The 24,673-nt window shown below is 34.6% G+C and overlaps 1 protein-coding gene across 2 annotated transcripts in view; it reads left to right on the top strand.

The window, feature by feature from the left end:
• The window catches only part of IRSp53 (Insulin receptor substrate 53 kDa), a 1,482,105-nt gene that overhangs the window by 953,702 nt on the left and 503,730 nt on the right, over nt 1-24,673 (top strand). For both annotated transcript variants that reach the window (XM_069839560.1, XM_069839559.1), the window contains exon 4: nt 22,823-22,915. In XM_069839560.1, the coding sequence (XP_069695661.1) occupies nt 22,823-22,915 (93 nt within the window). The remainder of the gene's footprint in view (nt 1-22,822; nt 22,916-24,673) is intronic.

The raw sequence follows: 24,673 nt of genomic DNA, 5'->3' as shown, positions 1-24,673 counted from the left end.
CCTTCTGCCTGAGTTATCTCGGTGGCCTCATAAATGGTTTTACTGGAATGTAACTCATGAGAAACTAGATTATGATAGATAAATATTCATTAAGAGTGGTAAATGTGTTAAATCACTTGGGATTGTGGCCATCATATGAAGGAGATAAAGATTTCATGCGTCAGAATTTCGTTCTACAATGACACTTAGTGCTGCCTATAAATCCAAGAGATGATCTGGGTTCAATTACCGGCAGAAAACAGAAAAACTGTCTACATACTACAGGGATTCGACATTGTTCAAGACGATGAGAAATTTTGGGGTTGTGAGCTTTGCTGCAGATATAGAAGCAATCAACATTTCGAAGCTGTATGAAAGTTCCGTGATCAGTAAAGTCAAGGATTCGCTAGCCAAGAGGTGTTCTCCTGAAGTGACGTTAAATGTTATGTGGATTGACTATCGTGGTAAGGACATGAGCTATATGAGGTATTGTTGCCATTTCATATAATTTAGAATCTTTACTGAAGATGCTTTCAAAGGGCTCCAAAAATATTAAGAAAGGAAGACAAAGAGGTACAGTGAATATCAATTAAATGTCGTAATGAGATCTACTGCCGGAACTTTTGAGAACAAGAAAAATATATTTTAAGATGATTGTATGATAAGAAAGAAACACCATTCGTTTCTGTATTACTATCAGACCTTATAACGACAAAGAACCAAGGAAATATTCGGGCTATAGAAAGAGCAGAACTGCTAGAGCTTGTACAATAAAGTACTTTATTGAGGCATCTGTTGTGTATACATTTTTATTAGTTGATATTAGTGTCTTATCCAGGAACCATGCCAATCACAAATGTCTCTATTTCGTAAATTATTACTTAGAACTACTGTATTTTGTCATCAACGGTGTTCTTCTACTATATCAGCCATACGATCGAAGAAATTCTCAAATTTTGCATACCTTATGACGATTTAGTTCCTCAGTTTGGACGGAGGGACCCAATGGCCAAAATATTATTGAATGATAATGATGATGGTGGTAGTTATTGTTATTGTTATTATTATTATTATTATTATTATTATTATTACGATTAAATTTTATGAAATGAAAGTGCCATTAAATCAAATCTTCAATTTAAAATTCGACAAGATTTGGAATGTACGATATTTCAGCAGATTCAACATTATTTTGTACTGTTTTAAAACTATACTTATTACCGGAGATGGGATTTTGCTAAATCTCAAAGTAAATGGTGAAAGTTAACTACCTTCTCAGTGATAGTAGTTTATAATTGTAACGAATTCTATCACCACAGTGCTATCTCGACAATGGTGAAATCGTAATAGTTCCCTTTTCCTTCCTAAGATGGGTAAGATGATTATTATTAATGGAGGAACAGTGAACTGCCGGTAGGAGAAACGGGAGTATCCCACGGAAACATACTGCGAAACACTGCCTTTGTGTAACACTAATTCTACTTAAACCCCCAGGAATTTTAATTCTGGTCTCCAGCGGAAAATTCTACGTCTGGCCGTTTGACTATACGCATACCGAAATTCTACAACTACTACAAATTGAGAAAATTAAAGAATTTGATCATAATCAAATACTACAGAATAACAAATTAATATAGGTCTATTCATTACTTACATTTTTAACTGCTAGTTAAAGAAAATAAGTGTAGGACGATCTCTGAGGGACGATTATTTTTTTTGCCGATTCGAACCATCTAATCTAACATTCATCTATGTATAATTTTGTACAATAATTGTCTTATTAATATACTTCTTTGCCCCTTGATTCATTGAAAATACTTAATTGAGGTGTGAAAATCAACTGGAGCTCCTTACCTACGTATCTTAAATAACATATACTGAAAGAGTGATATTTCTACTCTTGAATTATCTCGAATTTAACATGGCCCACCCTGTTGAGCAGGGAAAGTACGTTAATAGAAAAACATTCCTTTCGTTCTAATCTCATTGAATGTGTAATAATAGATCATGGTTAGGAGAAGTAATAAAACCCGCGAAGAAAGGAGCCTCAAGGAGAAAAAACTTTTTTTTCTTTTTAAGAAACAAAATACAATGTGCGTCGAGTCTTTTTTGTAAGTAAATGTCACATTGCTCTTTCTTCTACCATTTTTCCACACTCATTTCTCTCTTGGCTTTTCTTTCTTCTTTCCATTCTGAGTTCCGTTTCTTTCTTAATGAACGGCGACAAGCTGAAGAATTCGACTGTGTTTCGCTTCGCCCTCTTGTTCGTTTAAGGACTCGAATTTGTCAGAAAGAATCAGGTGTCTTAACAGGAAAAAAATCTAATTATCAAATAAATAGCAGAAGGAGGTGTTATGGTGAACTCTAATTTTATAAAGCGCTTTAAATGTATAGTAATTGAATATTAAAAATTATGTTAATCAAATCTTTAACCCGATGTTCATTGAAATGTAATATTTATTCTCTGAAAAATATCTTGGAATATGGTTGTTAATTTTGAGTTGGTTGTCAGAAATATTTAATATGTTCTGTTAGTACTTCCTTTTGCACAATTTAATATTGTCTTCATTATGTCTTATGTAATTGAGAAATAGAATTCATAAAATTATTTTAAAGTAATAACAATATGTGATTTGCTGCTTATTAGCGTGACGAACGTCAGAAATAAAAGGTCTTTGAGAATGAATGGTGAGGCTTCGTATGGTTACTGTTAAGTTTGTACTATATCTTATGGATGATAATAATAATAATAATAATAATAATAATAATAATAATAATGAAGAGAGTGGTGACGATGACGAACATTGTCGAACATTGTATTTGACAATAATGAAAAAGATGACGACAGTGATGACGATTACAAAATCTGTGTTGATATCTGTAATGATAGTGATGACAGTGATAATGACGAACATTATGTTATGACAGTGATTTATTTATTTATTTATTTATTTATTTATTTATTTATTTATTTATCTATTTACTAATATTTTAGTGTGCTGTGCAACAGCCAGAGACCAATAATAGTTCAGCACAAATGACAAAAATTACAAATAATGACAAAACTTACAAATAATGACAAAAATTACAAATATTGATAATAATTACAAATAATGACAATAACTGCGTTATCACATGATTAGACGTCCATGGATAGATGTGAAAATGAAGAATAACTCAGTTGAAACAGTAATAACAAAACATATGTTAGAGTTGAAATAAACATAATGCAATATTAAAACAACAATAAAACATTCAAACTATATATTAAAAGGATCCAGTTTCATACCATACAGTCCACACCTGTGTAGTAACGGTCAGTGTGTCTGGCCGCTAAACCAGGTGGCCAGGGTTCCAATCCCGGTCGGGGCAAGTTACTTGGTTGAGGTTTTTTCCGGTTTTCCCTCAACCCAATACGAGCAAATGCTGGGTAACTTTCGGTGCTGGACCCCGGATTCATTTCACCGGCATTATCACCTTCATTTCATTCAGACGCTAAATAATCTGAGATGTTGATACAGTGTCGTAAAATAACCCAATAAGACGAGAAAAAAAACATACAAATTGGCAAGTTTTATGCATCTGGCAGCCGGTGAATGAAATTTAGACTTACTGGTATTAAAAAAAAGTTTTTGAAATTTTAATCTTTTAGAAGTAATACGAAGGTAGATATTACTTATGATGGATTCACAAATAATGTCACCTTTATAGCCTTAGAAAGGAATAAGTAATCAAGATCAAGACGTCTGGCATAAAGACTAGAACATTTAAAATAATGACAAGTTAGTTCATAATTGAAAACAGAGGAAGATGGTAGAAATCTAAAAGAACATAAGAAAATAAATTTTCTTTCAATATTTTATAATTTAACCGAATCAGTAGAAGTATTCTATATTCTATATTCCAAGCAACAGATGCATATTCAAGTTTGGAAGTGATGGTAATAACTGACAGTGTTTGACAATAATGATAATGGTGACGACAGTGATGACGATGACGAACATTGTTTTGAGGATAATAATAATGACAGTGACGATTACGAAATTTGTTTTGATGGCAATAATGATAATGATCGCGACAATGTTGATGAACATTGTGTTGTTGACAAAGATGATTATTACAGTAATAGCAATGATGACTATAATGACGATAATAATGATGGTAACGATGCCATCAGTGGTTACTATGACAGTTTTAATTCTTCGTATAATAAACAGAGAAATTTGGAAGGCCAGAGTTTCATAGCATTCAATTGTGATAAATTAAAAACCATAAATTGTTTGCAAAGAGTTAATAAATATAATTATACTTCATCCAACTCCCTCTATTATTCGACATAGTGTTTGCGGAACATTTTATGGATTTATATTTTTGTCGTATTTCAGTTCGAGTAAAGTGAAACCATATATACACGTAACCTAATTCGCGGTTCTCAATTTCCAATTGGAACTTAAACGGGTAACCTCTATAGTCTGTTGAAATGTTCGATATGTGCAAATACTTTCATCTCTTTTGGAATGTTACACATTGCCATATCAAAAGGATTTATAAAATTGCTTTAATAAAAAATAGCGAATTTTTGGCTTCACATTGTTAAAATAGTGATAAATATAAGCGTTGTGTTATTTTCTACTTTGTAATTCACAAGTGGTTTAAGCTATACCGTGAAAACGATTATGCAGACCAATGACCTCCCCTTCTAACCTGAAAGCGCTTCACGTTACGGTGCGTTTGTGGAGTTCGGCGTTAAAACACTTTCATATCCTATTCCAGGGGAGAGTTTTATTATCGATTTAATGTTTTGAATCTGGAAATTATGGCGTAAATATTAATGGTACTTAGCGCGGGCTCCCTTATATAGAATTATTTTCTCACGTAATTCCATGATACATTGTATGCAATTCATATCAAATGACAAGAGCTTTTCATAATTACCCAGTATAGATAGCAAGTAATTATCGTGTTCCGTCACATATCAGCTACACTTTAAGAATGGATTCCGGAACGGAGAGTAAGAGAAAAGTCTGGTACGAACTTGTGTAAAAAATTGTATTAATTCTATCAGAAGAATCTTCCAAACCAATAGATCGAACCATCATCAGAAATTCATGTACGACAATCAAATGATGTAAGAAATCGATGCTATTAAAATGAAAAATAATTTATTTTCATGTATTTTATACAGTAAAACTAATGTAAATTCTACTGTGTCCTATCACCTCTCCCACTCCGACAGAAGCATAGGCCTTTCTACGCCTTTTCAGACTGACCATTTGTCATCAGTCACAATACAACATCAGTCACGTCTTATCGTTTTGGGTGAATGAATACTATTGATATTATAATAATTGATTTTAAGGGAACAAGGTAGTCTAGTAGTGATAGTGAATGACTACTATTGAAATTATAATAATAAATTTTAAGGGAACAAGGTAGTCTAGTAGTGATTACGCTTATCATTATTATAATGTGACAAATTATCTGTCAAATTCCTCAAAGATTCTTATTAAAAGCTCAATTAAGGACATCCTACAACTTTCTGGAGATATTCCAGACAATATGTTGTATTCCGACAAAACATTTAAAGGCTTAGGTATTTTCTGCGCACGTTGGGAAGCCTACTTGCAAGACGTTAACTCTTGCATGAAGTTGAATATGTGTAATAATATGTACATAAACAACACTAGATGTCTAATGGAGGGAGCTGAACATTGTTTGAACAACCTTCAAATCGATGGAACTGAACCCGTAACTTCTACAAGAGGATTAATAAACACCAGAAAAATTAGGATCGAATTACGCCAACGAGACTACAACGCATGATGCAACTTATCTCAAAAGGGAAAAGGCGTTATTCTGTACAGTGAATTCACACCCTATAACAAATGAATAACTAAGAGCGATGGAATGTTTAGCGGTGGATGGAAGGAGGCTATCAAAATGACTGCCAACATAAGTGCTGTAAGAGCCATACCCGATAGGCAGGCGATGCCCCAGTGAGATAGAGCCCCTTGGACATGTCCTGGGACCCTATCCTTATGGTGAAACATTGCGTATACATAGGCACCATGCAATTAGAACTAAATTGGCCGATGCTCTTAGAAAACTAAAATACACCGTCTATGAAGAAGTCCACGGAACTGCCGACAATGGTAGTAACAGACGCATTGACATATTTGCCATTAGTGAATCCCTGTCTCAGGCTATGATCATTGACCCCACCATCAGGTTTGAAATATATAAAGGACAGACTGAAGAGGTACACGAGGAGAAACGAGCAATCTACGTTCCAACCACCCCGTATTATAAAGATAAATACCAACTTCATGATATCAGTGTCACGGGATTGTTCTTTGGAGCAAGAGGAACGATATCTAACTTCTCTTCTCAATTCTGTAAGACCCTAGGGCTGCACAAATCTTTTCTAAATGAACTGGCCCTCCTCATAATTAGAGAGTCGAACTCTAACGGAACCCCCAATATGGACTCCAATTCTATGTACTGAAAAAAACTGACGCACCATTATCATTTTTCTTTTTATTATTAGCTTTCATTGCTTCTTTACTTGTTTGTAACTTTTCTTATTCTGTTAACTGCCATATTTTTTTTTTCACTTGTTTGTCATTTTTCTTACTTTGTTATCTTTCATTATCTGTTTGTTCTTTTTTCTTTTGTATGCTTTGTCTAATGGCAGCCTCTAATTTGAGGAAGCTCTGGTAAATAAATAAATGAATGAAGAAATAAATAAATAAGTAAATAAATATTTATTTTATATAAACATTTACAGAGTGAAGTAAAATGTTTTATCTTCACGAACCTGATTTTGCGAAAGTTTGCAATAAAGCTGGCTTCTAAATGTGAATAGTTTTAAACTCCGTTACGAAAGATTGTTATATAGAAATATATTTATTTTCTACAATTTCATTTAATGCACTGAAATTAACAGAGTGCTAGGATATTTGCCCTGAGGACAAAACTGATGTAAAATGTTAGGGAGTTTTATTAGGTTTCCATTACAGTTTGTAATTATCTTCCGCGTTACCACATTTTATTCAGTTGTTAAAATTCCGTTTCCATCCGAAGTACATAACAATCTATATTAACGGCACAGTGTGAAAGTACCTGGAAATTGCTCTAATGTTTCTTGGGGATATTTACTTTTGGTTAGCGAACTAAACTCGAGTACCTTTACTAAAGTTGCATTCAAAGCCTAAAGGAAGCTTCCATTTACAATAAAGCTTACTGCACCATTAACCCAATACAACACAGTGACCTTTACTGAACTTTGTAACGACAGTGTAGTTGCGGTTGCTATATAACAGTGTTAATCGTCCTTTGCAGTGGCGTAATATCAAGCTAGATGGCAACACATAAAGAAACAGGACTATTTGCATTACTGCAATAACAGAGATGGCCATGATGAGATGATGCTTTGGTAGAAGGAAAGTGAATGCAAACTGGAGAAATTGAGGGAAAATTGCACCACTAGCAGACTGTGTATCTCCTGAAATGTGTATATTTTAATGTGTATTAACAAAGAAGAGAAAGAAAAGGACACCGCCTCATGATAGTGTTAACGTAACCATTATTCTCTCGAAGTAATTTATCTATGAGAGGTACCACACAAGGGCTTTGTTATATTACCACATAAAAATCCACATGCAGTACGCAAAATGCTGACATGATTATTTTTATGGTGTTACATGAAGTTAATCTCTTCGGGGAGTGATAACCCTGTATTTTTTTAATATAGCGGTGAAGGTTTATTTTAAATGTTGCGTACTTCACCCTTGAGAGGGTGCGGACAGTCTAATTCCACAGATGGGTTCATTTATTTAAAAAATAACACAGCTGGGCTGGTTTTTTTTCCCTCTTGGCGTTTTTATATGACATCTCCAACAGTGGTAACTTTAAATGGTCCGGGGATAAACACTTTAAACCAAATGTGCTGAAACAACCATAAAATAGTCCAGTATGCAAAATTAGTTTTGGTAAAGGATGTTACATAGTTCGTACGAAGATTTTGTGTCAATTCAGTGTCATAATGGTACTTAATTTATGATTTGATATTTCTTTTAAATCATTATATTATTTCTTCTTATTCTTTATTGCGGTAGACATTTCATGTCCTTCCTCGTTAATTAAATATAACCTGTAAAACTTTGTTCGTTGGAAAAATATTCTGAACTTGTGGTCATATTTTTAAATATGTTTCTTCCACCATGATACACGTTCGTTCCACTGTCTTCAGCGTTCTAGTATTCTAAAGCATTGCAGCTGTATTTGTTATTAATTTATAAAATTTTAATTTCGGCCCGCAATATAAAAAAAAATTAACTCAAATACTTACTTCTGTTGATTTCATTGCATATTTTGTTCCAATAGTACATCCTAGAATTTACAGCATAGATCAGCGATGGAAAAGAAGTGACAAGGTAATGATCTCAAATCATACCCGTTCCGATGGACATAAAGTGAATCAGAAACAGGCGAAACATATTATTTACACAGATGTCAGAGATGCAAAACGTTTTATTTGAATTTATTGTGGTGGGGTGGGATTATATTCAATTATTATTGTTTATCCACTCATGATAAATTATTTTTATCTCAATGGAAAATCGTATATGGTCTTGCTAATAAAAAACTCTATATACAGACGTTTAACTGACTTATACAATGAGTAGCTCGTTTATAAGTTGTGTGTAAATTCCTTACTAATAATCACTACTTACGTCGTGTAGATAACTGTTACACAGCTACGTCATAGTTTCATAATTACTTCATTACGAAATGTAATAGAATATCTGAGGTTCTCTATTGCATCCGGTAGAGCGCTCTAGTGTGCCGTGTTAAGTATCGATAGAACAGCTGGCTCTGATCGATTACCACACTATATTTTGGTCAAAGAGTACAAGCTACAGCAATATTAATCTAAGTATTCTGTGCTCTTTGGTTTGTTCTTCTGTGGTTACAAGGCAACCAACATCATAAAATGACAGTCGGTACGAACAGCTGTTAGAGGGGCGGCCATTTTTCTCTATATGCAACGCTTAAACAAGGGGTTGTACAGACGCTAAATAACCTAAGCTGTTGATAAAGCGTCGTAAAATAAGTTACTAAAAAATTCTCATTGTATAGTTACAGGCTGTTTATACATCTATTGCTTATGCATGGTTTATTAGTAACGTTTTCTGTCTCAACTCTGCATAAGTCTCGTATAAAAACTATACACGATTTATTAGTAAGACTGTTAGTGTACAGCAGTGGTTCCTAAAGTGGGGGTCGCGACCCCTTGATGGGTCGTGTACAGAGCTGAAGGGGTCGTGAGATGATGTACAAAATGAAACATTAACACCTTGTTAACATTGGGCCTACATTTATTTTGCATTTAGAAGCATACACAATGTTGAACATAAAGATCAACAACTTTTCAACAGTTATAAAGTAAACAATAATTAATGTGATAAGCATAGGTAGGTAGTTCGTACCAAAACAGTAGATTTCAGTTTAGTACAGTGAGGAGTACAGATGTCACCCGCGCTTCGACCTCCTTCCGCTCGCTACAGATGATACACAATATGTTCATATAAACAACGCATAGTGGCATTGTGTTGAGCTGTGTAGAGTCGTAATAGTACGAAGAACATTGTTAATTTATAGTAATGTTTTAGATTCTGAACAAAGTGAGCTATTCTGTTATTATTGTATTATTTACGTAATGTTAATATTATGCATGATTTTGCAGTTTTAATACCGTTGAACGACGAGGTACGAGAGATTATACTTTTAGTGCAGTTAAAATTACAACTTTTCGTGTGAATCACAGCGTTACGTAACTCAACATAGTTATTAAATATTTCGCATTATTAAATATATCTCTAAAGACTGAAGTGAATGGTAATACTAGATGCTTAGTCGAAATGTAAATAGTGACACATAAAAAAGAATATGACCAATATCTTCATGATTTATTGGAGAATTGTGCATGAACCTGAAAGAACATACGGACAAGGATATGCATATTGCCTGTTATAATAATTGTTCGATCCTTTGTTGTAATGGAATTTCATACCACAGCTGCATAGAAGTTTAAGAACGTAGGCCTATCTTTATAATTTTACCGGTAGACATTAAAATCTCGTGAAAGTTTTTATCTCGGTTGCCTTAATAATCATGACGATGATGACAATAAAATGGAATAGACCTAGTGGTAGTTGTTGTAGTCGTAGTGGTAGTGGTAGTTATCGTTCTGAAAGGACAGGTACTCGTGTAACCTTGTTGAAAGGCCACGCTGAGATGTTTCCTGCCGCCTCCAGGAAGGGCTTGATTACGGCTCTGAGATATTTGCATATTATACGATCACACCCTCAAGTAACATTTGTGTGTGAGAATTGGGAAGGGTATTGCAAGAAGAACTTCCTTCCTGCCCCGGGCAGGGTGCCATGTCTTGGTACAGTCACTAACAATCATATAGGCCTATCTTTTGATTCTATCGGATGGGATTAGTTAGACTATAAAGTAATACGTTCGTTGTATTTTTCTTTTAAAGATTATTTTTGTTTCAGTTAACTTCAAATTCTTCTCTATTTTTTTTATAAGTCCATTTCAATAAGGTGGGACTCAATAATTCTTGCAGTAGTAACTTTTGTAAATTAAATATGCAAGTTAAGTATGATATTGTAGAGGATATTTTCCCAAAACAACTAATATGGTATGGACGTATGATGCGAATGAATACGGAAAGATTAGCAAGGTTGGCATGTGATTGGACACCATCAAGAAGAAGAAAAAGAGGAAGACCTGTGACAACATGGAAAAAGGGCATTCTGGAAGCTATGGAAAGAAGACAATTAGGAGGAGACCTATGAGAGATAGAGGGGAGTGATATCTTGCAGTGCGATACATTTATCAGTGACTGTAAATTAATATTTGGCTGTCAGAAAATGTCAAAATGCATTGTAAACTGACTAATATATAAATATCCTATGAGTTAGAAAAATTTAGACAGAAATTCACATTTCATGCATCCGTAGTAACGAAAAGTTATTCTTGTCATTTCTGATATCTGTCCGACTATACACAATCGTTCCTAGGAATATATTGGATGAAATGGGTTTCTACTTACAATCTACGCGCCATTTCATTACAAAAGTAGACGCTTACATCAATTTATAATAATTGTAAAACACAAGCCCCTTGTAATATTAGAGATCTAAGTGCCGGTACTAAGATTTAACAAAATTACAATCCACTTGGAATAAAATCTGTAAATTTTTATAATAATAAAATGGCAATATGCTTAAATTTTTTCGGATATGTGATAGAAGCCTACATACTGTAGGGACACAATTGTTATGATTGTAATTAATGTTTAGAGTGACATTATTAATACTGTAAAACTAAAATATACTCCATCCTCATAACTCGTGCAGACTTGACCTAAAATTTATAGTTTGACTCATGTATGTACTGGGGTTAATGACTAAGGGCCGTATTCATAGACGTTCTTAGCGCGGACTTCCGGTGGATGATCAGCGAAGTAACGTTTTTGTTATTTGTAAACCAGTGTTAGCGATATGATAGGATATGAATCCTGTACAAGTAACCAGTCGATAGCTCGTGCTCGTGCAGCGAAATGTCTATGAATACCACCCTAAAGGATTATCTGTCAAAGTCCAAAGGCAGGTCATCGCACTGGCCACGGCGTGACAAATGTCTGTGGATGTCCTTAGAAATATTTATAAACCTGTTGATAATAACTACATTACGCCGCCGATGTAAAGAGAAATTCGTGTGTGTTCAAATAAACTTTTTTTTTTCAAGAATTTTGTGTGAGATCCCTAACTTTGTTATCAAATCTCAAGACACCAAAAACATGTCACAATAAAAACTAAGTTATTTTCACAACATTTACTATTTTATTCCTTTCAGAGAATCAGTCATTTCAAACCTAATTCTTGCATTGGTATCCATGTAAGTGTAATATTGGAACGTTCAGTTCTGGTTTTAGGATGTAGCATTCAGCGACTGCCAAAGTTTACCTCCACTGTCTGTATAACGGATAGCTACTGATGGAACTGTCATTTTGAGTAGCTTCGCTTGTAATTTTGCGAACACGTTGTGAACACTTTTGGGCAAACTCTTGCGTTACACTGTACACTATAAGGCAGCCCCCCAGTCATCACTTGCACGATTTAGACTTGTAAATTAGCGTAGAACAACGCAAAGTTTTGATAGCGGGTTGACGTATTCAATTATTCTATCCATAGGGGTGGAACAGTGCGCGTTGATGGTGGATGTGACTCCACTACAAGCAAACTTAAACCCCAACATGACCCCTCTAAAAATAAAAATAAATAAATCTGACAGACGGACATTGGGGTAGCGTTCGCAGCACGGGATGGATGTATCCAGTTCTAGAGAGTCGACACCACTTGCAGTAATTAAATAGCTAACATGCTTCCAACCAGCAGTTACAGGATGCGCGCATCAGACGTATTACAGTAGTTGTCGCGACATTGCAAACTTGAAGTTAACATAATTCTTATTTAGCATCCGTTTATACAGAACTCGCTGCTATAGTGACTATCATGTTGTCTCTGGACCAAAGTATCTTGTGTCCGTGATGATAAGTTTTTGGAAAACAAATCAATAAAGAAGTGGAATAAATTAATTTGCAATGGAATACATACGACAGGTTCGTAAAATTCGATAAACGGTGAGGAACATCTGTATTGTGGCGAACAGCGGCGTTGACGTCATGCAAACACAGACGATGTCCTATATTTAGAGGAGATTATAAGGAAAGAGGAATTGTGGAGATTGTTGGTGGAATGCCGAGAGAAAAACGAGAGTACTCTGACAGAAATCCTTACAATCTTGATTTTGTCAAACACAAATACAACTTCGTTTTCGCCGAGAATTTATTCGGATTCGCTATCATTGTAGCCTAAGTCAGCGCTCCACAGACTAAGCTATAAAGGAGGCTAATAATGAACAACTAAGTTTCTTTCGGATATTTGCCTTTAATTTCTCTTCTGATCACAGCGTCACCTCAGCCCTGAAATTAATCACATGTCTTTCAGTAGTTTGAATTGAGGAGTTCACAACCAGAGTGGACCAAGTCCTTCTGGAATAATTTTGAGAAATTGAGTCTTAAAGTTCCTGGCTCATGCTTAGCAACCTTCACTTTCCATAGGAAAAGCTTCCCTCTATGGAGTAACAAATGATTTATGGACTTGGTTTGTTATGGCAATGAATAATTCTAAGTTTTCTTCATCTGAGATTGTATTAATCCACAAACTGACCACTGGTGGACTTCGTCCACTCTGATTATGAGCCCCTCAATTCTTCTCTTAAGAATCTGTAATGTTCAGGTCTTCAGATTACACTGGTCAACAATAATTTTGCGCCAGACATAAAACTAACAAATTCTTACTAATTTCTACCTCCTGAATTAAAAAAAAATAACAAGCAAAATGTTCCATCAGTTAGGGTTTTCGAGATGCACAATATAATTCATTTTCTATGCATTTTATTAAAACAATCACCGGATTTCGTGTATAACTATTTTGTTTTACAAATGTGAAGACCCATTATGTGAAAACAATATTAGTATAAGTAGGCCACCATGTTAGAAGCACTTGTAGAAAAGGAAATTATTTTATTACCCTTTTACGAGTCTGTTTGGAGGGGATGAGACAGGTTCTCGGTATGAATTCGCTTGAGTTTACCTGATTTTACTTGAGATGTGTATTTCTTTCACTGTGAGCTTTAATTACATTACTGTAGTTTATATTTTGCAATAGACCACCCTGTCAAAACCACTTCTAGAAGCGGAAATTGTTTTATTGCCATTTTCGGTTCCATTTGGAGGAGGAGAAACAGGTTCGCCGTATGAAATCGCTTAAGTTTACCAGGAGATTTCCATGGTGTTAGTATTCTGTGTAAGACGTGTATTTCTTTAAAGTGTGCTTTAATGATAATATTCAAAGTACGAATGGTTTATAATTGGGGATTTGAAGATTGTAGTATTGCTTTTTGGAATGCAATTAGGCTACACAAAATTTTGCTGCTTTCTGTGCGAATGGGACAGTCGCGCTGGAGATAAGCGTTATAAAATAAAACGACAATCACTAGAGCCAGGGAAGAAAAATATTATATAGTACATCAACCCCTTGTACCTCAAAATAAGGTAATTTTACTCCCTTTACACTTTCAGTTAGCGTTAATGAAGAATTTAGTTAAAGGGATGAATCATAAAACTGAAGCATTGAAACATATCCAGGAAAAATGTCCTGCTATTAGTGATTCAAAAATAAAAGAGGGAGTTCTCAATGAATCACAAATTAGAAAAGTAATGAAGAACAATCGCTTCGAATATTTGTTGGAAGGAAAAGAGAGAACCGTCTGGATTGCATTTAACGAGGTTGTATTAAATTTTCTGGGTAACTGTAGAAGTGAGAACTATGAAGAACTAGTCAAAAATTTACTGTTGGCATACGAAACTATGGGTTGTAAAATGTCCCTGAAAATTCACTTCCTTCACTCACATCTTGACTTTTTCCATGAGAATTGTGGCGCTTTCATAAAGAAATTTAAACTACGAAAAAAAAAAAAGATCCCAAGGGCAGTGGAGTACTAATATGCTAGCAAACTATTGTTGGACTTTAGTTCGTGATGTATCTGATGCCCAGTGTAAAATAAAATGCAGAAAAAGAAAGCTGTAATCATTTGAAAAGTGACTATTTAACCTTATTATTATGTAAGCAGTATTTTGAATAGATATAAATTCGAAAATTTCTAAAAAAAACCGTAACCAACAAGTGTTTTTATTGTCATATTCGTATTCAGGAGGCTCAAATTATATAGAAAACATGTATCAGATGCCCAGCGAAAAAAAAAAAAGTTAAAATTTGTTACGCAGTGTCACACGTCAACACTGGAATCTGTTGATTAATAGAATTGTATCTCAGTTATTATTTTCTTCAGTGCCCATTAACATTAAGAATACTTTCTACATCCTCATCTGCCAATCATTTCTGGATTTTCTGGTGATAATATTTTAATGATACGTCATAATAACAAAAATATTAGCAAATAAATGATAATAGCAATATAATAGTGTAATGTTATAATAATTGCATATTACTATTATTATTATTATTATTATTATTATTATTATTATTATTATTATTATTATTATTATTATTATTAAGATTCCGAGTTTGCAGCAAGCAGAAGTCCACATTGTTCGTCATAGGTCCACAGGTCTAAGAACAATTTAGGCTTGATAATTACAATTAATTTAAAGGGAAATGAGTTCTGGAAACGTTTGGCACAGTGGTAATGGATTTAGAGTAAAACAGTTTGAAGTTGTGCGAGTATCTGAGTAAAACCGTTGCGGTCCACTCCCGCTGTAAACAATTCGTGTTATTGTGTTGCACGGGATGACGAGTGTCACCGCCAGAAAGAAGTGAATAACGCGACCGAAATTAAGAGCGAACGGGGGGAGTCACCCCTTTAATTACTGGGTTGGACTTTACTACCCCTCTCCGAGTTAGAACGTCCGAGTTTAAAAACAATACTTCACTGGAGTTGTACCTTTTGCCTAAGCCGCCGTGTTCCCACAACAGCAACTATGTATTTTAAACTCGTTCGGTTCTTTCTAGCTGTTACATCATGCAGATGTGTTCTTTTAATATTGTACTCTATACTGTAAACACAGTTTTATTACTAAAACAGATTACGTGCAGTATATGTTTTAATGTTGGAAGGGTATTTGTGATTTTCATCTTCTTCCTCCTCCTCATGAGAGGATGTGCCTCTAATAACTCACAGGGGATACAACTTTGGGGTATCTGATATTGTTTCAATGGAATTGAACGGATTAAAATGAAGTACAGGGAAACCAAAATATATGACTACAATGTACAAAGTTATCAACGAAATTTACGTTCCGTCATTATATTAATGTACCTTTCTCTTAATTCTTTCATAAAGCTGCAGTAGCTCAGTGAGTAGGCGTAAGAATAATGAAGAAATTTTGTCTTAGATATCCGTTTACATCAACCTTTTTCTTTCTTCGTTACCATATTGTTCTGTGTTTGCGTTTGGAATTATTGATGTACTTTATTTTTTTTGTGTTTCTTTTATGTTTAAAATTACGTATATCTGGATATATTCCTTTTTTTCTCATAAGGTGCTTGATTAAATTATATGAAGGGTTCAGAACCATAATGGGGCCAAGCGCCATTTACCAAAACCTTAGAAAACAAGGGTTAAAATGAAGTTATTACCATAATTCAGTGGAAACATATACCAAGTAAAGTTAAGTATACACATTAAAACTAAATGATATGTCAGTCTTCATTAAACTATGTTATTCACTTAAGTTTAACCCTTGCTTTCTCCGTTTTTAATAAATGGCGCTTGGCCCACTATGGCTCTGAACCCTTCGTATAAAGACATTCTCGAGCCTTGGTTCTCCTTTCTTTGCTTTCCTGATGGTGGTACCATTACGTAGTTCTGAAATAATGGAAGTTCCTACATACAGTATAAGACTCGGTGTAAGAAATCGTGCTATTTTGAATTCTGTGACTAAATCACAAGATAAACTACATATTAGTCTAAATCTAGATTTCACCGTAAGTAGTGCAGATAAAATCTGGTACAACTTTTTGGGAGTTTTAAGACTGGAGAATGATGGGTTTGCAGTGAAGGACCTGCACTTGGGCAGAACATTTTGAATATCAATACATAGACTATAAAAATATTTCTCAACCTCATCAATCATTTTGATATTGTCATCAATTCTATGATATATAATGCATATACTTTTATCTTTTAACCCTTTCAACATCGTCTTTAAAAAGGGAAGCATTTTTAGCACTTTTACAATTTGCAATTAATTTAAAGGTATAAATTACAGTTACAGAAGGGAAATGTTATGTATGACCTCTCTAAACTGCCCTCAAGTAAAATTATCAGTATGTGACTTGTATGTATTTATTTACACCGCAAGTGGGCAAACACCTGGTGGCAGTGGTAACTTAATTACAAATAATAATTACAATTATTACACGATAAAACAATTAATACACAGTAAAACAATTAATAGGCAATAAACAACTAACACACAATATATAATTACAATGCACAATACAATTACAATACACAATAAATAATAGATAAAATAACGTAGTTAATAAATGAATCTAAACTGATACTCTTTCACTTCACTCTCAACTCTGTCTCTCTGCACTGTCAATATAACACATTACACTGACACTATAGAACACATTGACACTATAAATTATCACTGATCGAAACTATTTACTATCACTTAAACCGTAACTTCAATGACTCTCCTCGTTTAACTGATACAGCAGTTCAAATAAGACAATTACACCCTTATTGTTCCGTACAATCATACATATAAACAGAACTACGTTAAACTCTTGAAAATGGATCACAGTCCTGCCATCTATCTGCAGTATGCAGAACCCGAATCACGCAAGTGAAGTGGGTAGGCATTAGACACACACACATTAAACTAAAGAAAAGTCTAGTTTAATTGCAAGACCCTCTTAGAAGCTATTTTAAACTAATTTACTATTCAAACCAAGGGAATAACTCGTCAGGCTAACTAAATAAAGGGACATCATTTTATTTTTACTTCAATTTTTATGTACCTGAGTTTTTGAATGTACTTCACTACCACCCCTTCTACTAGTAAACTTCCAACCGTTAACGACATAGATCCGAGGGCGCGTAAGCAGTACTGAGTTAGTGAGTATAATATGTTCCAGAACTATGTTCGCGTTTTCCAGTGACGAAAGAGCTTTCAATATTGAATCATATTTTCGCACAGGTACTGTCGTCCGTTTGCCTATGTCGCATCCCGGTTTCCCCCACCTGCTTCTGTTCGCCCCTCTGTAAAGTCTAGTAGCTGAGCTGTCTTAGCTCTTTTCTGAAAACATTAATTTCTGTTAGGAATTGGACATCTACTTAATATTATACAACTGTTTAAAATAACTTAAATAGAAAGGCCTCGTTGAGTAATTAACTGTCACGTGATTCCCACCCCCCTTTCTACGACCCTGCGACAAAACCACTTGAACGGACAGTAGATAGCATTTCTGACTAATTTTATCTTTTCGGGTTGGGCAGGAGTGAAGATTGAATTTACAGTACGGAAGGTACTCTTTTATAGAGTAGGTATAGAATTATTTCAATATGAGTTACTCGTACGTAGGATGAAACTGGTAATTGGAATTAGGTATAATAGTCTATAGTGCGATAATATGCACAAACGAACTGAAGCCTGTATTTAAATGAACGGCCACACATTTTCAAAAATGTGTTTAAATATCCATTTTATGATTATTTTCCAATTTAACTTCATTCTCTATATCGTACGCTAATGTACTGTAACACTACAATATACACTGCATAATGAATACGTCCGAATGGATAGCTCAATTCGTGAGTAAAGACACTAAGTGTTAATACAGTACTGTATTTTGATTAAACAAAAACCTAATGAAAATTATCAAACTCAAAATTGCGATATTTCCTACTTTACATAAATGAATGAATTACTTTTCTTCCCTCCTATACCTAGTAAAGTGATTTGTATTTTACGCCAGTATCATCGAACTCCAGTCTTGGAAGGGGGAGCAAGCGGTGTTTCCGGTTCTAGACCTTTAATCCAAAGTTGTAGCCAGGTTAATATTAAAAATGTTAGTAAAAATAAAATGATGTCCCTGTACATGTCACCTTAAGTAATGTAACGTATTTTTTTTATTTACACTTTATACACAACTGATTAAGTAATTTTTTAATCTCCTTAAGGAAGGACAACCCTCACAGACCACTGCAGGTAGGTCATTCCAATCATTTAACACTATACTTCATCATCGTCATAATCATAGGATAATCGGTGTATACATATTACGCTGTGTCAGCAAAGTTTTAACATGGATTCATCTTGTCCCATGTCTTCTTACATCTCTTCCTCTTCTTCTTCTTCTTCTTCTTCTTCTTCTTCTTCTTCTTCTTCTTCTTCTTCTTCTTCAACTATGTATAAAAGTACCTTGTTTCGTAATGGACTATCGCCCACCTTTGAAATATGTTCTGACATATTTTGCTCCTAGTGATTCATTTTCCCCTGTTTATTTATATCTCGAGTTCGTTACATATTTCTACGGCTTTTATTTTGTAGGCCTACATTCAGGTACATATTTTAACGTACTATTTAAGGAGTACTGTTAAATAAGAAATGGAAGTTTCAAAGTAGTTTCTTCGTTGGAAGTTCACGCACCGTTGAAATGGGGCTTACAATTAGTTACCGCCAATTTTTTAAGAAATATAAACTCTTTGGGCGGTCAGGACAGATAGTCCGTCGCATACTGTTGTACACATATTTCGATAACATTTAAAAGCTAATCACAACCAGGAATTGAAATAATTTTGTCCTTCACATAATTAATTTCTCTGAGGAAATTATTTCTCCTTTACTTTGTAAGGAACTATAATCTTTAATTCGTCATCTTACTTTATGTAGTACAAAATTCGCGAAGAAAACAGCTTTATATGAAGTGTATTGCATTGTATGTTGTGGACTCAAATTCCAATTACTATTTTATTAACATGATTGTACGAGCATTTCATGTGTACCAATCGACGATAAATTGTCTCTTAAGGAATGGCTATGAACGCAATAATTCTAATAGTTTAATTAAAAGAAATTGCTGTAAACAGACACACGTCATGGCCTAAACCAGTTTTTTTATACGTATGCTGAAAACAACTTCTATCATGAAAATCACGAAATATTTTTATTTTCAGCATCAGAATATACCTACCTTTTCATCGAATAAAGTAATATTAAATATAGGTTTATTTCTTGGTCTGGTATAGAAAGGCAGTCTTATTGCACTGGAATTGTAAAAAAAATTACCTGTCATAAAATTATATGGAACGTAATAACGATTTTTTTTGTTTTCAAATTTAGTACCTCTACAATGAAGAAACATGGATTGGACGGTCAACAGTTCGCTCGGAAATTGCATGGGAGTATTTTTAATGTATGGGGAAGGCAGCGTATCAAATAACATTATCCTATGGAATTAGAGCCATTCGCTAATGCTTCGCCTGGAAATCAGCTTTTCGATATTTGCCGCACGTTTGTTCTTGTTCCTGACATTTCGCCACGCCGACCTAGACTCCAAACTTGACGTTCCGTGTATAATTCGGACAATGATGTTAAACTAATGTTTTGAAAGCATCGAGCAGTGCTTCAAATGAGCTCGTTAGAGCGAGGGATCGATGTTATATCCGTGGATATCCTACATTTTATTCAGAGTCTTGGTTACAGATATGTAGTTTAACTTTGCGATGTGCTTTCCTATAAAGGCAGGAATATTCAGTTCAAATGTTGGAATCGCTTTTATACATATTTGCAGGAATGAAAATTATATTGAAATAAAATTTTTCCACACCAGTTACGGTAGACAATTGAATTATAAATAATGTAAACTCGTTGTGAAGTCAATTTTATTAGCTGTACATACATCATATACATATATAATTTACATTATATTTATACAGGGTTAGCAAAACTTCATACTCAAACTTCTAGAGATGGTAGAGGAGCCCAAAACAAAGATTTTTTGTTATATAACAATAGGTCGGAAAGCAATAGTTATGTCAGTCGTCACTCTCGAACGCAGACATTGCTGACAGACATTGAGAGTGTGGTAACCATTTAAAATAGTTTTGGTGACATTTTGTTTTACAGGTGTTGTTCACATATGAAGAGTCCACTGCAAGAAAGATGGATGTCATTTGGAATACATATTGCAGGAGAAGCAATTGAAAGTTTGAAATGCTTAGCGTTCAAAGCTTAACTGTGATTTTCCGATCATTACTGGACAATGACTATCAGTGTTAATGATATATATATATATATATATATATATATTTCTGTATGTACATTTTATGTCTTAAGCTATGCATTAACAGTCTTGGTTCATTTTCGACAAGAAAGTGACATACATCATTCTTGCAGTGGACTCTTCATATGGCCTCCTGCTTCAATACATGTTGTACAACGACGTGATAATGTGTCTCTCATACATTGAAATTTTCTGTGTTGATGTTGTAAGTGATCGACAGCTACAAGAATCGAACAACGAGGTCCTCCTCTGACACAATTGGCGTTTCATACACTAAACTCTTTAAATGTCACCACACAAAAAATCGAGTGGGGTAAGGTCAGGAGAACGAGCAGGCCATGAAATGGGCCCACCCAGGCCAATCCAATGTTCACCGAATGTGCCACGTAAAAGCTCTGTGCATTCTGATAATTGTGACGTGTTTGTGATGCGCAGAGATGAGGTTTCTACTCAGCGATGCGTTCGAAGATGACGACTGACGTAACTGTTGGTTTCTGACCTATGGTTATTTAACGAAAAATCTTTGTTTTGGGCTCCTTTACCATCCTTAGAAGTTTCAGTATGGAGTTTTGCAACACTCTGTATTAGTTTTCTACCTTTGATGTTATGATTAAATGTATACGGTTTCTCTAGTCTGTTTTGAGCAATTCCATTATTATAAATTATATTGTGTCACTACATTCGTTTACACAGGGACACATAAAAGATACATATCTACGTAATGTACTCTATATCCTCATTTTATTTTATTTTACTTTGTTATACTTCGTTTTAAGGGTAGCGGACATTTTACTCAGTTTCATATCTTTTTAGTTAGAAATCTATAATCCTTACCATCCTTACCTTACAATTCCTCCAATTTCACAGTGCATTTTACAAGCAAACATTCTGATGGGGGCAGATAAAAAAGTTAAAATTTGTTCTTCCACTGTGTTAATAATGTTAAAAGAAGTGCTTATACAAATTTTGGTCACTCGACCGTACTTACGAGTTCATCCAGAAAGTGATTTTTCCCTTGGGCCGTTTACAGAAAAAAAGAACAATTCCATGGATAGGTTTATTGAAACAGATACAGCAATTGTTGCGCTATTTGTCAGCATATCCCCCACTGGAATTTAGACATTTGTTGTACCATGGAATCAAATTTTGTATCCCTGTGTCGTAGAAGTCTGCCTGGGATAGGAACCAGCGTCTGCACCTCCCTGTCGATCCCATGACATGACAGATGTCTCATTTCCTGTGGGGAATATTTAAAAAAATAAGTAAAAAATTGCTGTGTCTGTTTCAATAAATTTTTGTAATGAAATTATGTTTTCTTTCTATTAACGGCCCCTGGTGAACTTACTTTTACGGCCCTCGTAATTGAGGTCGAGTGGCCAAAATTTGTATAAGAATTTCTTTTGGCATTATTAACATGGTGAAAGAAAAAAAAAATAACATTTTTATCTGCCCGCATCAGAATGTTTGCTTGTTAGTCTATTTTATTTTGTCTTTTTTGTGATGGAGTCTGTATCCCTTTAAATTGAGGCCAATTCCGAGATGTACTTTTTTTCTCGATGACTACTCGAATAGTGAGTAACTTATACGATCTTGTATGGTTCTTCATTTTGATCTTTATTAAATATAGTGACTTATTCTTCTTAATTGTCAATCCATATACTCACTCACTCACTCACATATTCATTCATTTGCACGAACTTTATAATGCACAAGAAACTTGACAATTTCTTATTTAAAAACCCTTGATCAGATGCCCATCCAGATACAGCTCCTTACAGTTGAGAGTTCCTTCTGTCATATTATTCTATAAGTCTGGATTTTCTTTAAATTTATTCCAACCTTTGTCACAAACTGAACACGATCTTGTTTCCTTTTCTCAGGAGCTGCAGCCGCGTCTAGGCTTTACGTGGAGGCCATCAACAAGCTGGCAAGGCAGGCACAGCAAGGCACCTGGGGCGGATCTTCAGATATCGGTAAGTCACCATCTTTGGGTTAGTACCAGGTTAAATACTGTACCAACTTTGATTATGATATAGCGTATACAGAAATGAGACTATTGGCTAATGTTCACGTCAAATGTTCAAGAAGAGACCGTCGGCAAGAAGCTTTATCCTTCTTATACTTCTGCTTTTAGGCCCATGCATTTCGTGAATCATTCTATCAGTACATTGCTTTCATTTAAACCTCTAACACTTTTCCGGTTGTCTGTATACCCTTATATTTTCTCGTGCAAACTGAAGAATTTAAAATCACCACCAACTTCTTGTCAGTTTTTTTTCCCCCCTTTAACTCAAGCGTTTTTGTTATATTGATCGCATCGTTATGGTCCAATTGATTTTACACCTTCGTGTTAATATTATCTCTAAGACTATTTCTGCTATATTTTTGCGTACATATTTTTGAAATTGTAGATATTATTGCTTATGAAACCCTTCTAACACTTTTCCTTAATGCGTCTATTCTTGCCGTAATCTGACCTCACATGTCTCGAGCGTTACGTCCTCTCTATCTTCACATGAAATTGTACATCGACTCTACTTCTGTTAACGTAACGTTCGTCAACATTTGTCGCTGATCCCTCTACAATACCAGACACACCCTTCTCTCCATCATTTTCGTAAGTACGTACTTACCCCCCTTATTGCGATCTTTAGATTACTTGATTTTCAAACTGAGTCTGTACCATATTGGCCTGACTTTTTTTTTACTGTATCGTATTAGCCCTACTTGACCCTAAAGGGCATAATTTGTACAGCTATTGTAAATTGTCAAATCATTTATGGAAATTTAAATTTAATTTGTGAAAATAAAAATTACACGGTATCTGACTTTTCGGAGCATAGTAAGGATGTAACTTCGAGCATAAGTTTCTTAACAAAAAATGATCTCTGTGTGACCTGTCATTCCTCAATGTCTGTGGATGAGATTCTGATACAGCCTGTATAGACATTCGATATGATCTCCTTTTATTTGTATTGCCTTAATTGTTTTCATTTTTTTTTCCTTTTTTGACCTCTTCTTTCTCTTTATTTCCATTTCACTTTATTTTCTTCTTTCCTTTCCTCCTTTTTTCTTTCTTTTCATTTTATGGTTATCTTCTTTTGTAATTTCTTCCTCATTTATATATTAGGCCTACTCCTTTAATTGATTATTTCACTTTTTGTTTTTAATCTATTTCATCATTTAATTTATAGTAGCCCTACTACTTTTAAACTCCTCCTTTCTCCCATTGTTATTTGTGTTTCATTAATTTACTTGTGTATTTCTTCCATTCCTTAACAATGTTTTCTTCGTTGAATAATTTCGAGGGAAAAATTGTTCCGGGGCCGGGTATCGAACTCGGTTAAACGTACCAACGCTCTACCAACCAAAGGTTCCGGGTTCGATACTCGGCCCCAGAAAAATTTTTCCCTCGAAATTATTCAAATCAACTTTACAGGGAGTTACACCTGAAAGCTTGATTTGCATAATACACGTCACTCTTCGTTAAAGAAAACCACAATTTAAGTCACACAGAGTTAGTGTGCCCTCAAAGTTGGTTGCTTGACGGTTGTCAGCCCACTTTGAGGTCTGTGGATATAGAGGAAAAAATTGGATCGGTGTCTGGTAGAGTTCCCGGGTAGCTCAGTTGATAGAGCGTGGTACATTTAACCAAAGGTCCCGGGTTCGATACCCGGCGCTGGAACAATTTTTTTCCTCGAAATTATTCAAATCAACTTTACAGGGAGTTA

Source organism: Periplaneta americana, chromosome 11 (genome assembly GCF_040183065.1).
Source record: "Periplaneta americana isolate PAMFEO1 chromosome 11, P.americana_PAMFEO1_priV1, whole genome shotgun sequence".
In the NCBI taxonomy this organism is placed as follows: Eukaryota; Metazoa; Arthropoda; class Insecta; order Blattodea; family Blattidae; genus Periplaneta; species Periplaneta americana.
Note: the sequence above shows the minus strand (reverse complement) of the source record. Positions and strands in the feature narration are given on the sequence as shown.